The sequence below is a fragment of the Thamnophis sirtalis genome, unplaced genomic scaffold, assembly GCF_051295495.1.
Source record: "Thamnophis sirtalis isolate CommonGarterSnake01/CBP01778 unplaced genomic scaffold, rThaSir2_p1.2 scaffold_1, whole genome shotgun sequence".
Classification (NCBI taxonomy): Eukaryota; Metazoa; Chordata; class Lepidosauria; order Squamata; family Natricidae; genus Thamnophis; species Thamnophis sirtalis.
Window position 1 is genome coordinate 173,962,151 of NW_028261381.1, and position 18,457 is coordinate 173,980,607.

Below are 18,457 nucleotides of genomic sequence, written 5' to 3' on the forward strand. Positions count from 1 at the left end.
TAGTTCAATGAAAAGAAGGATTAGGGGTGACACAATAACAGTGTTCTAATATCTCAGGGGTTGCCACAAAGAAGAGGGAGTCAAACTATTCTCCAAGGCACCTGAGGGTAGAACAAGAAGCAATGGGTGGAAACTAATCAAGGAGAGAAGCAACTTAGAACTGAGGAGAAATTTCCTGACAGTTAAAACAATTAATCAGTGGAACAGAAGTTGCCTCCAGAAGTTGTGAATGCCCCAACACTGGAAGTCTTTAAGAAGAAGTTGGGTAGCCATTTGTCTGAAACAGTATAGAGTTTCCTCCCTAGGCAGGGGGTTGGACTAGAAGACCTCCAAGGTCCCTTCCAACTCTGCTATTGTATTGTATTGTATCTTATACAAATTTTCTTTATATGCTGTTGACATTGTCATTTTGTCATTTTGGGACCACAATTTCTACCACTTCTCTAATTCAATCCCATGCCCAAATTCCCCCCCCCCCCAAGCTATCATAGTTCCTTTAACTTGTTCTTCTTCTAACCTAACCTCTAGTAAGTGTCCATAAAGTTTTTTAATGACTTTTTCATCAGTACCCATCAGTATGAATGGAATTTCTTCATTTTTTCTGGAATAAGAAGCTTCTTCAGTTCTGACTGAATGGTGGGTAATGGAAGGATTTATATTCTTTGTAGTCCTCTGGTCGTTAGTACTCTTTCTGAGAGTCATTGAGGCCACCTGGGGGTTTATCTGTGCTTTCAGGATCCCAGCCTGAATCAGACTGCAAACGGGTCTGTGGAACCTTTTTAGAACTGCTGAAAGGACCAGATAACCCTAATAAATGGATAGTAAATAAAAGGCGTGGAGGGGACTCTGCTAAACCAATCCCTCAACTTATCTAAAGTCTCTGTTTTGTTTGTGTTTCTCTCCCTCCTCCCCCCACAGGCCCACCACAGTTCATCAAGCACCCCGTGGACCAGATTGGGGTGTCGGGAGGCGTGGCGTCCTTCGTGTGCCAAGCGATGGGGGACCCCAAACCCCGCGTCACCTGGAACAAGAAGGGAAAGAAAGTAAACTCACAGCGGTTTGAGGTAAGACAACAAAATCACAGAGTTGGAAGGGGTCTTGGAGGTCTTCTAATCCAATCCCCTGCTCAAAACAGGAGACCCCGCACCGGTGATGGCTAACCTTTTTGTTGTCGCATGCTGAAAGTGCACAGGCGACACAGGGACACAGCCCCCATGCATTTGCACGTGACCCCTCCTGCGCTCTGTCGCCTTCCCCCCCGCCCCCCAGCATACACGCATGCCTCCCGCTGACCAGCTAGTCTTTTGGGTGTCTGCTGTGCGTGCATCACGCCCTCCCGTACCCTGTTTTGGATTTCAGGTTGGTGCAGGAGACTTCCAGGCCCAAAATGGGGGACAGGGGTTGCACAAGGATTCCCCCCCCCCCCCGACTGTGCCCAGTCTCTTCTTGCCTGCTTGCTGCCGGCTTGAAGCACTTCCCTTGGGTCAATCAGGGACTTTGCGGTGTCCCTGAGACCAGCAAGGCTTTGTCTTGCTGATCACCATCTCTCCGGGATGGTTTAGGTCCTGCCGGACCGTCCAGTGGCAAAAGTGTCAACGGCGGTCTCGGACTGTCGAGACCGCACGTCGTGTTGTCGTGACATTGGCTCCTCCTATCTCCAGTCTCTTCTTAATAACCTCTAGTGATGGAGGACCCACAACTTCTGGTGGCAAGACGTTCCACTGGTTAATTGTCCCCGTCTGCCCCCACAAGAAAGCCAGAGGAAGATCCTGGAAGAATTTCCAAAGAAAGAGAGAACACAGCTTCTGGCTCAGAGGACTTTTAGTTTTACCAACCCTGGTTTTCATCAACTAAATCTCTCCCTCACCAAACCCACATTCATGAAGTTGGGCTGGATGCAAAGACTACAATACTCTTCGACGTATGACCACAATGGAGACCAGAATCTCCGTCGCTAAGCGACGTGGTCCTTAAGTGAGTCAGCAAGTGATGGAGCCCAATTTCATGAAGTTTTATGTTGTGTTCATGAAGTGAACCCAGCTTTCCAGACACACAGCTCCGGGAAGTTGGCCTGTTGCAAAGATTGTGGTGGTTTTTATACACACACAACCCGTTGTAAAGATTGTTGATTTTTTTACGCCCTTACACACATTCTTTGGAAATTAGCTCTACGCAAAGAAGGATGGATAAATAGACACACATACCCACAGCTCTGGGAAATTGGTCTGTTGCAAAGATTGTGGTGATTTTTACACACAATACACAGGTTCCTAAGAAGCTGATCTGTTGCAAGGATTGTGGTGGCTTTTATTCATGCATGCGTGTGTGCATTCACTCACATGTGCACGCACGCACACACACATTCTGGAAAGCTGATCTTTTTCAAAGATTGTGGATTTTTTTAATGCATACTTACACACATTCCTTGGAAACAAGCTGTATGCAAAGAGAAATGGATAAATAGACACACATACGCACAGCTCTGGGAAGTTGGTCTGTAACTTTTACACACACACACACACACACACACACACACACACACACACGACAATGGCCGAGTGTGAAAAGAGGGATAGACGGGATCTCCTCTTTAATTAATTGAATGGAATTAATTGCCTTCCTTGCTCTCTCTCTCTCTCTCTCTCTCTCTCTCCGATTCAGACCATTGAATTTGACGAAGGTGCTGGAGCGGTCTTGAGGATACAACCTCTCCGGACGCCCCGAGACGAAAACATTTATGAATGTGTTGCCCAGAATTCGGTGGCGGAGATCACGGTCAATGCCAAGCTGACCGTTCTGAGAGGTAACCCACAAAAGCAAATGTTGAATGGGATAAGTCTTGAATGTGTCTGGCGGCGGCCCTTGGAAGGTTGCAAACTTTGCTTCTGAATCTGAAGTGACTTCAAATGCAAATGATCGGAGCTGCTGTTTAAAGCCAGCATAATCAGGATGGGTGTGAAGAGGTCCTCTTTGTATCCGCGGGAAACGAGCTGTGGTTTACATCGCAATAAATATTTATATGTTTGCAGCTCAGGATGGGGGTAGGGTGGGTTTGAATTTCCATCTAGGTTGGTCTGTGGTTTGAATCCACTTTGAAAGTTATAATTTGCCAATAGGATCAGAGGTGAGATTCAGCAGGTTCGGATCAATTCGCCCGAACCAGTAGCGGAAATCGCAGGTGGGCCCGTCTGCCCACCCTGGATCTATGCCATCCTGTCTAGGCATGTTTTTGAGGCTGGGCACCTGCGTGGAAGGCACGCGTGTGAGCAAAGCGCATGTGTGGAAGCCGGGCACATGCGTGGAATGAGCCAAGGTGGCGCAGTGGTTAAATGCAGCACTGCAGGCTACTGCTAGATCAGCAGGTCAGCGGTTCAAATCTCACCGGCTCAGGGTTGACTCAGCCTTCCATCCTTCCGAGGTGGGTAAAATGAGGACCCAGATAGTTGGGGGCAATATGCTGACTCTCTGTAAACCGCTTAGAGAGGCCTGAAATGCCTATGAAGCGGTATATAAGTCTACTGCTATTGCTATTGCGCACATATGGCAAACCGGCGGTAATGAAATGTGCAAAGCCACCGCTGATTATGATCTGCTCCTCCCCCTTTCTGATCCAGGGGGGGAAGATAAAATAGTAAATTTGCACAGATGAATTTTATACCAAATTGCTGCCATGAGACACTAACCAAGATATAACAAGGGGTGTCTGCATATATATATGGTTGGAAGGGACATTGGAGGTCAGATAATCATAGACTCCTATGATTGAAAGGGACACTGGAGGTCAGATAATCATAGACTCCTATGGTTGGAAGGGACACTGGAGGTCAGATAATCATAGACTCCTATGATTGAAAGGGACATTGGAGGTCATAGAAACAGAGACTCCTAGTATTGGAAGGGACCTTGGAGGTCAGATAATCATAGACTCCTATGGTTGGAAGGGACACTGGAGGTCAGATAATCATAGACTCCTATGGATGGAAGGGACTTTGGAGGTCAGATAATCCTAGACTCCTATGGATGGAAGGGACCTTGGAGATCATGATTTCTAGGATTGGAAAGGACATTGGAGGTCAGATAATCATAGACTCCAATGGATGGAAGGGACTTTGGAGGTCAGATAATCATAGACTCCTATGATTGAAAGGGACATTGGAGGTCATAGAAACAGAGACTCCTAGTGTTGGAAGGGACCTTGGAGGTCAGATAATCATAGATTTCTTCGGTTGGAAGGGACTTTGAAAGTTGTAGAAACATAGACTCGACTTAGTAACTGGCCACCAACACCCCAATCAACAACTAAAAAGCCACATACAACGGGGCACCACATAAACATAAACGGCCCAAAGCACATATTTTGGAGGAGGCTGACCGTGGCTTGATCCTGCAAATCATACATCCTCTTTATAATTACGATGGAGAAGATCATCTAGTCCACCCTCTCTCTGTCAGGCTCTTTCATTTCATCTCCCCTTGGAATGGGTGAGGGTCACCAAACCCACTGACCCTTTCCCTGCCCTGACCCTCCCTTCCCATCCCCTTGCTACTCGCTCCCTCCTCTGCCTCCCACGATTTTTGGCGCTCCGTGTACCAACGTGTGTCAAGGCAGGATAGGTTTTGATCGCGCCACCACGCTGCTATCGTGCCATTTTCCGCTATTTTCCACGGACGCCCCTGCTATATGCACAAAAAAAAACAACAACAAAAAAACCAAGCGTGCGTGTCAATCCTTCCCACTTGTGCCCAGAAGGTGCCATCAGGCTATGTAAAGATCTGTATCTGTGGAAGGATGGCAATCTGGGTTTCGAAGCGTCATCGCTCTGGCATGTTGCCTGCGTCTCCAACCACCTCCCACACCTGATGTTCCAGCGCATGGGGGCTTCCTGGTTCCTCATGTTCGGTTCACATTCCAGGTGGCAGAAGGAGGAGAAACACTGCATAAATAGCGGGGGAGGGGGAGGACGGCGACAAAAATCTAGTTTTTGTCCTGAGATCCCTGGTTTCTTTCGCCCATACTTCACCCTTATTATTTTATAAATACCGCATTTTTCGGAGTATAAGACGCACCTTTCTCCCCTCCCCCACCAAAAAAGAGGGTAAAAATCTGGGTGCGTCTTATACACCGAATACAGCATTTTTGCCCTGCAGAAACCCTGCCCCCTTTGCAAAAATGGACGTGCAGAGGGTTTGGGAGGCTTGCAAAATGCTCCTGGGGACTGGGGAGGGCAAAAATGAGCAAAAAACAGGCTGTTTTTGTTCCCCCCCAACCCCCAGGAGCACTTTACAAGCCTCCCAAAGCCTCTGCATGCCCCTTTCCCCCCTCCCAAAAAAACCAGCTCATTTTGCCCCCTTCCAACATCCAGGAGCAATCTACAAGCCTCCCATACCTCTGCGTCGTCCCCCCCCCTTTTTTGTGTGTGCAAAACACGAGGCGTGCAGAGAGAGTGGGAGGCCTGCAGAAAGCAAAAACTTTTATTAAAAATTTACTTCTTCAAAATCATGGTGCATCTTATATTCTGGTGCCTCTTGTAGTCTGAAAAATACGGTAATTCAAAGCGCTGAACAAAGCGAATATCCTTCCTCTTCTGATTTTCCACACAACAACCACAGCATCCCTGTGAGGTGGGTTGAACTGAGAGAGAATGCTAGTCCAAAGTCTGGGCTTCATGCTTAAGGTGGGATTAGAACTCACCGTCTCCTGGTGACTGGCCCTGTTAACTTTCATGTCTAAGGCAAGACTGGAACTCTTGCCAAGGTTTGAGCAATAGTTCTAAGTTAGGGATCCCCAACCTGTGGGCCACATCACTTGTGACCTCAAGACTGGATTATTGTAATGCGCTCTACATGGGGCTGCCCTTGAAGAGTGTTCGAAGACTCCAATTAGTCCAGAATGCAGCCGCGCGAGCGATTGTGGGTGCACCAAGGTACACCCACGTTACACCTATCCTCCGCAAGCTGCACTGGCTGCCTATTAGTCTCCGAATCCGCTTCAAGGTGCTGGTCGCTACCTATAAAGCCCTACATGGCATCGGACCTGGGTACCTGAGAGACCGCCTCCTGCCGATTACCTCTCTCAGACCAATTAGATTGCACAGGTTGGGCCTCCTCCGGATTCCATCTGCCAGCCAGTGTCGGCTGGCGACTCCCCGGGGGAGAGCCTTCTCTGTTGCAGCTCCGGCCCTCTGGAACGAGCTCCCTGTTGAGATCCGGACCCTTACTACCCTCCCGGCCTTCCGCAAAGCCACCAAGTCCTGGCTGTTCCAGCAGGCTAGAGGGAGCTGAGAAGCATCTACCTCCACAGAAATTGTGAATGTTGGTTTTGTTTCTAATATGTTGTCTTTGTCTCGTTCCCCCCTTTTCCTTGTCTTTTGTGAGCCGCCCGGAGTCCTCCGGGAGTGGGAGGCATACAAGACAAATAAATAAATAAATAAATAAATAAATAAATAAATAAATAAATAAATAAATAAAATCACACTACTGGGCCGTTGCACAATTGCCACCGGGCCCTGTGAGAGCCAGATGGTACACGCACATTTGCACCCATGCATGATCCCATTCGTGCAAGCATCAACGCAACCAGTCGTTGGCAGTCTGGCCCACTCGTATGAGCGTCATCACAACCACTTGTGGCCCCACTTGCACGAGCCTCGTCGCAGGGGGTTTCGGCCACACTCACGTAAGCCCAACACGCACAAGCGTTGTTGTGGACCTTTGCGTCCACACTCACGCAAAACTCGTGGTGGACTGTTGCGGCCCCATTTCGTGCGAGAGTCTCATTGCGGGCACTTGCGGCCCCACTCATGTGAGTGTCACCACAAATGTCACAAACGTGTCCACACATGCACTTGCACGCGCCTACCCTTCCCACAAAATCATCCTCTCTTTCCTCCCCTTTCCTTCACTTTGGGCCGCCAACCCATAAAGGTTGGGGAACTCTGCTCTAAATCGTTTTCTCACGTTACAGCTCTGTCCCAGACTCCGGTTTCTATTCGCTGCCTTTTCCTTGGCTGTTCTTCCTCCTCTACATGGGGCAGCCCTTGAAGAGTATTCGGAGACTTCAACTCATCCAGAACGCAGCCGCGCGAGCGATTGTGGGTGCACCTCGGTACACCCACGTTACACCTATCCTCCGCGAGCTGCACTGGCTACCGATCGGTCTCCGGATACGTTTCAAAGTGCTAGTCGTAACTTATAAAGCCCTTCATGGTATTGGACCTGGGTAGTTGAGAGACCACCTGCTGCCAATTACATCCCATAGACCCATTAGATCACACAGGGTTGGCCTCCTCCGGGTTCCGTCCACCAGCCAATGCCACCTTGCTACTACCCGGGGGAGGGCCTTCTCTGTGGCTGCTCCGGCCCTTTGGAACGAACTCCCCGCAGAGATTCGGACCCTCATCTCTCTCCAGGCCTTCCGAAAAGCCGTCAAAACCTGGCTTTGCCGGCAGGCCTGGGGTTGATGAGTTCCCCTCCCCGCTCGACCTGTTTGGTTGTATGATTGTTGGTTATTTTAACTATGTGTATTATGTTCTATGTTCCCCTTTTCCCTTTTGAGTTGTTCGCCGCCCTGAGTCCCTCCCGGAGAAGGGCGGCATACAAATAAACTAAATCTGAAATCTTTCTCCCAGTGGCCCGTTCTTCCTCCTGTTGCTCGAGGTCCTTCCCTCTGCCCATTCCGTCGAGAAATAGCCCCACAAACAGTTACACGGGCTGTACATCAATGTAACAATTGAGGAAGAAAATAATGAAACAGCCAGGCGCCATCACAGAAGCAGTTGCAAGCCACCTCCAACCCAACAGGTGTGCTTCGCATGGACCCAACGGCGCAGGGAAGCAGGTGTTTCCTAAACAGATAGATATCGATGCGGAAGAAGAGACTGAGTTGAAAAGAGAGGAGGGGGAGGGTTGTCTCCTGATAACCACGCTTTGACAAGCCCTGGATCGGCACGCAAGCCAGATGGCACGCCTAGTTTATCCGCAGAGGGATCCCGGCAAGTGTGCAAGGCCCGCTCGTTGCCGCTCCGCTGGCATTGGCAAACAGGCGAGTGTCAGCCAAGCAGGGACCGCTTGACAAGAGGACGCTGCCCCAACCAGCTGGTGCCTACTCATTATGCAGCGCCGCCGCGCTGTCGCGCACAGTTTCTCCCCAACACCCATGCTGGGCTCGGAAGGCCTCATTAAGCGGCATGTTAATTGCCAGGGCTTTCTGATTAGCAAATGAGGTTGCCGCTCACCCGAGGCGCGGCGGGACTGAGGAGGAGTCGGATCCCGCTGGCCCGTTGCCAAGACTGGAGGATTCTCAACAGGAGGTGGCATTCAAATCCTCGCCGACTGCCGACGGTTGGCATTCAGAGAGCTCGGAACAAAGAGCATGGCCCGGAGGCGTGCGGGGACAGCAACAGGGATTTGCCACAGAGAAGGCAACGGAGTGTAAATGGCAGCCAGTCTCAGCCCTGGTATATCCTCTGTGCCCATTGGCACGTAGGTTTCCAGCACTCCAGAGCTCCCGATACAGGTCTGAAAGTCATCAAACCAAGGAAGGCAGTCACGTTGCCTCTTGAGTACATTACAGCTTCAACGTACAACCATAATGGAGCCTGCCCATTACAGTCGTAAGTCCCGATGGTGGTTATTTTACAGTTGTTGCTTTAAAACTCAAGGCCCGCAGTCCGGATTTGGCCCACAGAGGGTTGAAATCCAGCCCGCGGTCCGGCCTGGAAATAACAAATAATAATAATGCCTCTGCTAGCCAAAACAGGGCCAGCTGGGTGTTTGTGTGTGTGTGTGTTTTTGAGACCCATTGTCAGCCTGGGCAGCTTCCTGAAGCATTGTGCTGGCGAAAGGATGCCCGGGTGTGTGTGTGCCCCCCCTCCTCCCCACGCCACATTTTGGCCAGCATAGTGCTTTAGGGGCCTGTCCAGGCCAGAATTCAGCTGCAAAAGCACCCCCCCCCTCTTCTCCTCCCGCCTGGATGTCCCATGGAGAAGAACAACAATTGCTAATCCGCCCCTCGAAGAAATCCAGCTTGACCTCCCTGCTCTATAACATTTCAGATACGGAGAGAAGGAGAGAAGAAAGGAGGGAATGTAGGAGAGAAGGAAGGGGGGAAGGAAGGAGAGAAGGAGAAAAGAAAGGAGGGAAGGAAGGAGGGAAGGGGAAGGAGGGAGGGAAGGAAGGGGAGTAGGAGAGAAGAAACGAGGGAAGGAAAGAGGGAGGGAGGGAAGAAGAAGTAGGACCATTGTAAGATAAGATGGATCTATGGGATGTTAAGAAAGCAATCTTCAAGTATATTGTCAACTGTAGGGAAAAATTGTTATAAATATATATTATTAATAACAGTTATGAGATCATATAATTGTGAATGTATATATGAAGTTGATAAAATTAAAATAAAATAAAAAAAACCATTTCAGATACGGGACTGTTTAGAGCAGGAGTGTCAAACCTGATTTCATTCAGGGCCGCATCAGGGTTGTGTTTGACCTCGTTGGGGGGGACGGGACTGTGGCCAGTGTGGGTGTGTCGGGGGGCGCCTGCACTCTGCCAGCGAAAACGGGCTCCCGAGCTCCGTTTTCAGCTGCAACGGCCTCCTGCCACCCAACAGAAACAGAGCTCTGGATCTGGCCCCCCGGGCCTTGAGTTCGAAACCCCTGGTCTACAGTCTAGACTCTTCTTTAAAAAATCCAGCAATGGAGCCCCCCACAACTTCTGGAGGCAACTTCTGTTCCACTGGTTAATTGTCCTCACTGTCAGGCAGTTTCTCCTTAATTCCAGGTTCCTTCTCCCCTTGATTAGTTTCCACCCATTGTTTCTTGTCTTGCCTTTTGGTGCTTTGGAGAATAATTTGATTCCCCCCCCCTTTCTTTGTGGCAGCCCCTCAAACACTGGAATGCTGCTATCATGTCCCTCCCTAGTCCTCCTTATCTCTAGACTAGCCAAACACCAAATCTGCAACCGTTCTTCGTGTGTTTTCGCCTCCAGGCCTTTGATCATTTTAGTTCTCTTCTCTGAACTTCTTCCAAAGTCTAAACCATCTTTTTTTTGGTAGCTTGGTGGCCAAAATGGGTTGCAGTTATTCCAGGTGTGGCCTTTACTAGGGTTTTATAAAGCGGTAGTAGTACTTCATGTGATTCGTGGCAGGACAAAACCGCGCTCCACTAAAGCGCGCCCGATTAAACCGCGTTGCTGACGTCATCAGCAGCGCGACAACAGCGACCGCGGAGAAAAAAGGGCGCTTTAAAAAGCGCTTTGAAAGCAAGCTGATTCAAGTTAAGGTAAGGGTTAGGTTTAGGGTTAGGTTTAGGGTTAGGTTAAGGGTTAGGGTTAGGGTTAGGATTAGGTTAAGGGTTAGGGTTAGGGTTAGGTTAAGGATTAGGGTTAGGGTTAGGGTTAGGTTAAGGGTTAGGGTTAGGGTTAGGTTAAGGGTTAGGGTTAGGGTTAGGGTTAGGTTAAGGGTTAGGGTTAGGGTTAGGTTAAGGGTTAGGGTTAGGGTTAGGTTAAGGGTTAGGGTTAGGTTAAGGGTTAGGGTTAGGGTTAGGGTTAGGTTAAAGGTTAGGTTTAGGGTTAGCGTTAGGTTAAGGGTTAGGTTAAGGGTTAGGTTTAGGGTTAGGTTTAGGGGGGTTAGGTTTAGGGTTAGGTGTTAATTTTAGCTTTAGCGTTCACAGCGTGCTTTTTTCGTCGCGCTGTGATGACGTCAGCTACGCGGTTTCGTCGAGCGCGCTTTAGTCGAACGCGGTTTTGTGGTGGAACCCATGTGATTAGCAGCGCCCGCGTCCATCGTACATGTCCATTGGATGTACATCGGAGCGGCACCCATCTTCCCCCATCCTATGGGACCGGAAAGGATTGGGGGTGGTGGTGGTGTCAATTTTACAATCAGGTGCTTTGCTTTCCTGAATGCTGCTCACCGCCCCCCTCCTCGCAGGCTGCAGCCGTGTTTTGCAGAGGCAATAAATTCTAAGCGGAGGCATGCGTTTGGGACTGCAGGATCTGGAATTTAATTTAGGGGCGTTTGCAAACCGCTGGTGTTTTCCTTCCATCGAAATCTGCTCTCCGCGTTTTCGTTTCATGCGCCAAAGGAGACCCATCGACCTGTTTGTGGTATGTTCGTTTAAAAAAAACCAAACAGATGATGCCAGTTCTTAACCAAAACGTTCATTTGTTCCAAAGTCCGCGACTTTAATGAGAAAGGGTGGAGGGCGTTATTTTGTCTGTGGGTCAGAGCTGAAGAAGCTTCTTGGATCAGAAGCGAAACGTCTTCAAAAGAAAAACAAGAAAAGTCCTGTAGTCTCTTGAAAAAACAAACAAACACCTGCTTACTGAGAGCCCTTGACTTACGGCGGCCATTGAACCTGAGAATTACGGTCGTTAAGTCGTGCCAATCGTTAAAGGGGGGGGGCTTTATGTGAATGACTCGATTTTATGACATTTTTGAGGCGGTCGTTAAGTGAATTGCCAGGGTTGTTAAGTGAATCTGAAGCCGTTAAGTGAACTCATTGACCTCAATGGGCAGATTTTGTTGGAAAGAAATGGTTTTCAGCAAGATAGATGATAGATAGAATACAATACAATACAATTTATTTTGAAGATGGGAACCACATCAGCTCTTTTCCAGTCCTCTGGTAGTTCCCTGGTGCTCCAGGATCTCTGAAAGATACAGTTCAGTGGTTCTGAGATCTCATCTGCCAGTTCCTTCAGAATCCTGGGGTGTAATCCGTCCGGTCCTGGTGATTTGAACTCGTCTAGGGTAGACGGGTGCTCACTTACCATTTTCTTCCCTATTTTAACTTGTGTTTCTAATCTGATTTTTGTGGTGCTGTTTTTGATAGGTTGGACTGTTTTATCCTTTTGTGTAAAGACATATGCAAAACATGAGTTAAATACAGGGGTGGGTTTCTCGCCCCGTTCCAACCGGATCGGTTGGCGGCGTCCTCACGCACGCACGCGGCGTCCTCGCGCACGCACGCGGCGCGCGCATGCGTACTAGCATCTGCGCGATGCTCCAGCTGCTCCTGCAGGATCGCGCAGGCGTTCTGCGCATGCGTGGAAAGCGCAAAATTCGAAAAAACCGGGTAAGGAGCGGGCGTGGGTGTGCGGGCGGGCGCGGGGGGGGGGGCTTCGCCGTTCCCGGAAGTTACTTACTTCCGGGTTCGGCGACCAACCGGATCGCAGGGACCGGTGCGAACCGGTCGAAACCCAGCCCTGGTTAAATAGTTCTGCTTTCTCCCTGTTGCTTAGATAGATAGATAGGCAGGCAGGCAGGCAGACTGACAGATGACAGATGATAGGTAGATGAATAGATAGATGAATGGATGGATGGATGGACAGATGATAGATAGATAGATAGACAGACAGACAGACAGACAGACAATAGATGGATAGATAGATAGAGAGACAGACAGATGATGGATGGATGGATGAATGGATGGATGGATGGTTGGATGGACAGATGATAAATAGACAGACAGACAAGACAGACAGATGATGGATGGATGGTTGGATGGACAGGCATGATAAATAGATAGATAGACAGACAGGCAGATAAGACAGACAGACGATGGATGGATGGATGGATAGATAGAGAGATAGAGAGACAGACAGATGATACATGGATGAATGGACTGATAGATAGATAGATAGATAGATAGATAGATAGATAGATAGATAGATAGATAGATAATAGATAGATAGACAGACAGACAGATGATACATGGATGGATGAATGGACGGACAGATAGATGATAGATAGATAGACAGACGATGGATGGATGGACAGATAGATGATAGATAGATAGATAGATAGATAGATAGATAGATAGATAGATAGATAGATAGATAGATGATAATATTATTGAGGCATTGTTATGGCCCTCCAGCAAAGCTGACAGCAGACTGGAACAGTGAGGAGGTTGGGGAGGAACCTGGGCCAGTCCTGGAGTCTGGGGAAGGCTCTGAGGAAGGCTCTGATGAGGGCTCTGTGTCGGAGGCAGAGAGGGGGCCAGGGCCCTCTGACAGTTATCAGCTGCCTTCGGAGTCAGACATCAGTGAGGCAGAAGAACAGCTGGAGCCTGTTCCCAGTGTGCGCATGCACAGAGTTGCCAGAGGAAGGGAACAGCTAAAGAACAGGGGTCGACTTGGGAGTAAGGCCAAATGATGAATGGCCCCTCCCAGAGGGAATAAAAGAGGAGCGACAGGGGAGTGGAGTTTGCAGGAGACAATTAGTTCACTTAATTGGTTCCTGACTCTCCGAGACTCCTTGCCAAGTTTTGCAGATATCAGCCTGGCAGCTCTCCAAGCCAGATAAGGTCTGTGACTGTAAATCCTCCCTCGAAAGACTTTGCTGGATGTGAATGAGCGGAATTCACAGTCAATTAACAAAAGTGGGGTTTGTCGGGACCAGGAGTTTTCTTCGTGCTCTTGGGAACCCTGGATCAGAACAGGCATAACACTAATAATATAGTCCTTGACTTACAACCATTTGTTTAGCGACCGTTTGAAGTTACAACCGCACTAAAAGAATGACTTACAACCTATCCTGCAGTCACGACTGTTGCAACTTCCCCGTGGTCATGGGATCAAAATTCAGATGCACATTTATCATGGTTGTGTCATCCTGGAGTCACATGACCTCCATTTGCGACCTTTCCAACCAGCTTCCGACGAGCAAATCAGTGGGGGGGGGAGGCAGATTCACTTAACAACAGCATGATTCACTTAACAACTGCTGTCATTTGCTTATCCACCGTGGCAAAAAAATATATAAAATAGAGTGTGACTCATTTAACAACTACCTTGCTTAGTAACAGAAATGCTGGTCCCAAATTGACGTCATAGGTTGAGGACTAGATCACATTCAGGATTGATCTCTGAGCTTGGTTGGTCGTATGTGTGGGGGGTTTGCCCTGTGTTTATAAACAGCAACTTGCCCTGTGAGTGTTAGTGGGGTGTGGTTTCTCCTTGGCACAGGTTGTCCTTGACTTACAATGGTTCATTTAGTGACCGTTTGAAGATACAACAGCGTTGAAAAAAAGTGACATGACTGTTTTTCACACTTACGACCATTGCGGCATCCCCATGGTCATGCGATGACAGTTCAAATGTTTGGAAACTGACTCATATTTATGACGGTTGCAGGGTCCCAATGTCATATGATCCCCTTTTGCGACCTTCTGACAAACAAAGGATTGGATTTATTACATTTACATTTCCCCGAAGGGGACTCAGGGCGGCTCACAATTCAAGTCAGGGAAGGGGGTACAGACAGGGGATAAAAAAGACGAACATAACAATACACAGTTTAAAAGCACACAACAGCCATACCATTCGAGGAGGGGGGCAAAAGCTCTTTAGCCCCAGGCCTGTTGGAACAGCCAGGTTTTAAGGGCTTTGCGGAAGGCCTGGAGGGTGGTGAGGGTTCGAATCTCCACGGGGAGCTCGTTCCAGAGGGTCGGAGCAGCCACAGAGAAGGCTCTCCTCCGGGTAGTCGCCAGTCGGCATTGGCCGGTGGATGGAGTTCGGAGGAGGCCTAATCTGTGGGATCTAATCGGTCTATTGGAGGTAATTGGCAGCAGGCGGTCTCTCAAGTACCCAGGTCCAATACCATGAAGGGCTTTATAAGTGACGACTAGCACCTTGAAGCGTATCCGAAGACCAATAGGCAGCCAGTGCAGCTCGCGAAGGATAGATGTTACGTGGGTGAACCGAGGTGCACCCACGATCGCTCGCGCGGCTGCATTCTGGACAAGCTGAAGTCTCCGAATACTCTTCAAGGGCTGCCCCAAGGGAATGGGAAAGCCAGATTCCTTAACATTTGTGTTACTAATTTAAGAACTGCTGTGATTCCCTTAACAACTGTGGTATGAAAGGTCACAAAATGGGGCAAAACTCACTTCACAACTGTCTCTCTTAGCAACCCAAATCGTGGACACAATCGTGGTTGCAAGTCGAGGACGACCTGTAATTTACCTCTGTGGCAGCCAACACAGAGATAAGCAGGGATTGTCCCCAGACAAACAATGCTCTCTGCTTTGATACATCCAAGGACTCTAACCCTTTCTCTTCTTTGCTGGCTTTTAACAGAGGACCAGTTGCCTCCTGGATTCCCGGTCATTGACATGGGCCCTCAGCTGAAGGTGGTTGAACGTACGCGGACAGCTACGATGCTTTGTGCGGCCAGCGGGAATCCAGATCCAGAGATCACCTGGTTTAAGGATTTCTTACCTGTTGACCCCAGTGCTAGCAATGGACGAATCAAGCAACTAAGATCTGGTAAGGTATACGGGATGTTTCCGGTCCTTTCTTTCTCTCTTTTGGGTTGACGTTCTCTTTTTTTGACTGACAAATTTGTATCGGTTTATCAAAGTACAAAATACAAAAAAAGAAAGTAATGGGAAAGGAAGGAAGGAAAAAGGGAAGAGAAATATGTGTCGGGTAAAAAGGAAATGACAAAAAAAAGAAAAGCATTGAGTTCCGACTCTTTTTAGCACAGTAGAATAAGGTAATAACTTTTTACTTTTGCACAATAATTACTGTCAATTTCTATCTAATGAGCATAACCCAAAATCGAAGTTTCATTTTTTCCCCACCTCAAGCACAAAGTCCAGAAGTGGTTTCCAAGCAAGTGTTGTGGGATTTTTTTTTTTACGCATGATCGTTTATTACTGTGGACGTAGTTGGATCATTCCTGAAGCCTCATCATTCTGATGCACACTCACTTTTCTTGCAGGGATTAAACCTCAGGGGTGGGATTGAACCGGTTCTCTGCCAGGTTGCTGAGTGGGCGTGGGCTACTCGGCCTCCTGCACCATTTTTGAGCCTCCGGGAGGGTGAAAACGACCTCCCCAGGCTCCGGAGGCCTGTTTCTGGACTTCCGGTACTGCCAGTAGGCCCGTTTTTCGCCCTCCCAGCGCCTCAGAGCCGACACTGCACTTACCTGGCATGATGAATGGGCTGGGTGGAGACTCCTGGGAGGGGAGGGGTGGGGTGGGTGGGGCATGGCCAGCCTGCAAGTACCGGTTCGGCGAACCAGATTAAAATTAACATCCGGTTTGCCCGAACCGACTGAATCCCACCCCTGATTAACCCCCCTTTTTTTTGTGAGTGTTGGAATTTCCTTTGAGATTACAGCAAAGTATGTGTCCTCTCCACTTAAATGTCCTTGTTTGTGTTTTTGTTTTTATTTTTACTGACAATGAGATCAGCTTTGACTTCCTATAAAGGGGGGGGGAGCTGAATTAATTTCAAATCGGCCTCCAACATCAAGGAGGAGAAATGGTCGTTCATGAATCCAAATTTCATAAACACAAGTTGCTGGCTTTCCTTCGTGTGAGAACAGGCCTCACTTTTACGACCGGCAAGATTGCCTCAATCTTATTATCTGTTTTCTTACCAGCTCTTTAATTAAAGAGAAAGCTGTGAAGCCAAGCACCAGCCCCGTCATGTCGTTTTCGTCTCCAGAAATGCCTTGGAGACGAATCTGAGCTCAGTTTTAGCATTTTTGCAAAGTTAAAAAAAAAAACTTCAGGCACGTGCAACTTTAAGGGGTTGCTTAGGAACTGGGCTTGTTTTTGTGGAGAAATAAGAGTTTGAGATCCTGGAGATGTGATTATTTCGTCCGGGGCAAGATGGAAGGGTGAGAAAGAAACTCTAGAAATCCTGACTTGATTTCCTTAGCAGCGTTTTTCAAGCTTGACTATTTGAAGACGTGTGGACTTCAACTCCCAGAATTCTCCAGCCAGCCATGTTGGCTGGGGAATTCTGGGAATTGAAGTCCACACGTCTTCCAATGGCTGGCTGGGGAATTCTGGGAATTGAAGTCCACACGTCTTCCAATGTCTGGCTGGGGAATTCTGGGAATTGAAGTCCACACGTCTTCCAATGGCTGGCTGGGGAATTCTGGGCATTGAAGTCCACATGTCTTCCAATGGCTGGCTGAGGAATTCTGGGAATTGAAGTCCACACGTCTTCCAATGGCTGGCTGGGGAATTCTGGGAATTGAAGTCCACACATCTTCCAATGGCCTACCGTGAGGAATGCTGGTTTAAGGATAACAAAGCACAAAAAGACATTTGAACAAGGTTTCAAGAATCTTTCCGTCTACGTATAAAATATTTTTTTCTAGAATCCACGGGGGTTTCTCTGTCTTAATGTGAACGTTTCTTGAAAGGCTGACACCCCAAACTCTAAATTTATAAGCATAAAAAAATGCACCCAAAAGGAGTTTAAACAGCCATCATCTTCGGCAGATCTTCCAAGTGTTGCTGAAATTAGGATCACACTAATGTTCTTTAATAATAAGATTATTATTAGATAACATCCACCGTAGGAGTCCTGATGCTTTTAAAAAAAGCAAACTAGTTGCGGTTTCTGGGTGTACCCAAAAGTGTTTGTGTATGTGTGTGAATGTGAATGTTCACAGACAAATGTGCCAACATGGCTCTCTTCATAAATTGGAACTTTGAGGAATACTTTGCCTTGGACTCTGATTTACTTTTGGATGCTATTTGGAACCCTGACATTAACCCAAATCAAAAGACTTCCCAGTTTTCCCACCCAGTTGAAAATTCGAGATTTAGGCCTGCCACATTTTTATTATTCTACTATGAATTTTCTATTTGTGGGAAACTCGGGGGGGGGGGGGAATTGTATGGAGTTAGATGATATGTAGCCAAAACAAAATTCTTTCCAGAAAACCAAGGTCATCTTTTGTCTTTCTACCTCTGCACCTGTCCGGAACTGGATGGGTGGAAGCTGCCAGCATGGCAGTGGGAGATTGGACCATGGGATGGACTTGTGGGTGTGGGAGCAAGATCTTGAACTTTCAACTGAGTAGGACTGCACAATGAATCTTGTATTGCTACCGAGCAGAAGAAATTCAAGGTGTGTATCTGTAATACAGGTAGTCCTCAACTTATGACCAGAACTTTGCCCAAGATTTATGTTGCTAAGTGAGAAATTTGTTAAGTGAGTTTTGTCCCTCTTAACATTTTTAAGTTATTTTAACACTTTATAGGGCCTTGGTAAGGCCACACTTGGAATACTGCATTCAGTTTTGGTCGCCACGATGTAGAAAAGATGTGGAGACTCTAGAAAGAGTGCAGAGAAGAGCAAGAAAGATGATTGGGGGACTGGAGGCTAAAACCTATGAAGAACGGTTGCAGGAACTGGGTATGTCTGGTTTAATAGAAAGAAGGACTAAGAGAGACATGATAGCGGTCTTCCAAAATCTCCAGGGGTTGCCACAAAGAAGGGGGAGTCAAACTATTCTCCAAAGCACCTGAGGGTAGAACAAGAAGCAATGGGTGGAAACTAATCCAGGAGAGAAGCAACTTAGAACTGAGGAGAAACTTCCTAATATTGAGGACAATTAATCAGTGGAACAATTTCCCTCCAGGAGTTATGAATGCTCCAACACTGGAAGTCTTTAAGAAGATGTTGGATAGCCATTTGTCTGAAGTGG

The 18,457-nt window shown here is 48.0% G+C and overlaps 1 protein-coding gene across 1 annotated transcript in view; it reads left to right on the forward strand.

The window, feature by feature from the left end:
* The window catches only part of PTPRS (protein tyrosine phosphatase receptor type S), a 257,126-nt gene that overhangs the window by 80,811 nt on the left and 157,858 nt on the right, over window positions 1–18,457 (forward strand). Inside the window, exons 3-5 of the mRNA XM_087703332.1 lie at window positions 919–1,064; window positions 2,662–2,803; window positions 15,079–15,267. Coding sequence (XP_087559458.1) covers window positions 919–1,064; window positions 2,662–2,803; window positions 15,079–15,267 — 477 coding nt within the window. The remainder of the gene's footprint in view (window positions 1–918; window positions 1,065–2,661; window positions 2,804–15,078; window positions 15,268–18,457) is intronic.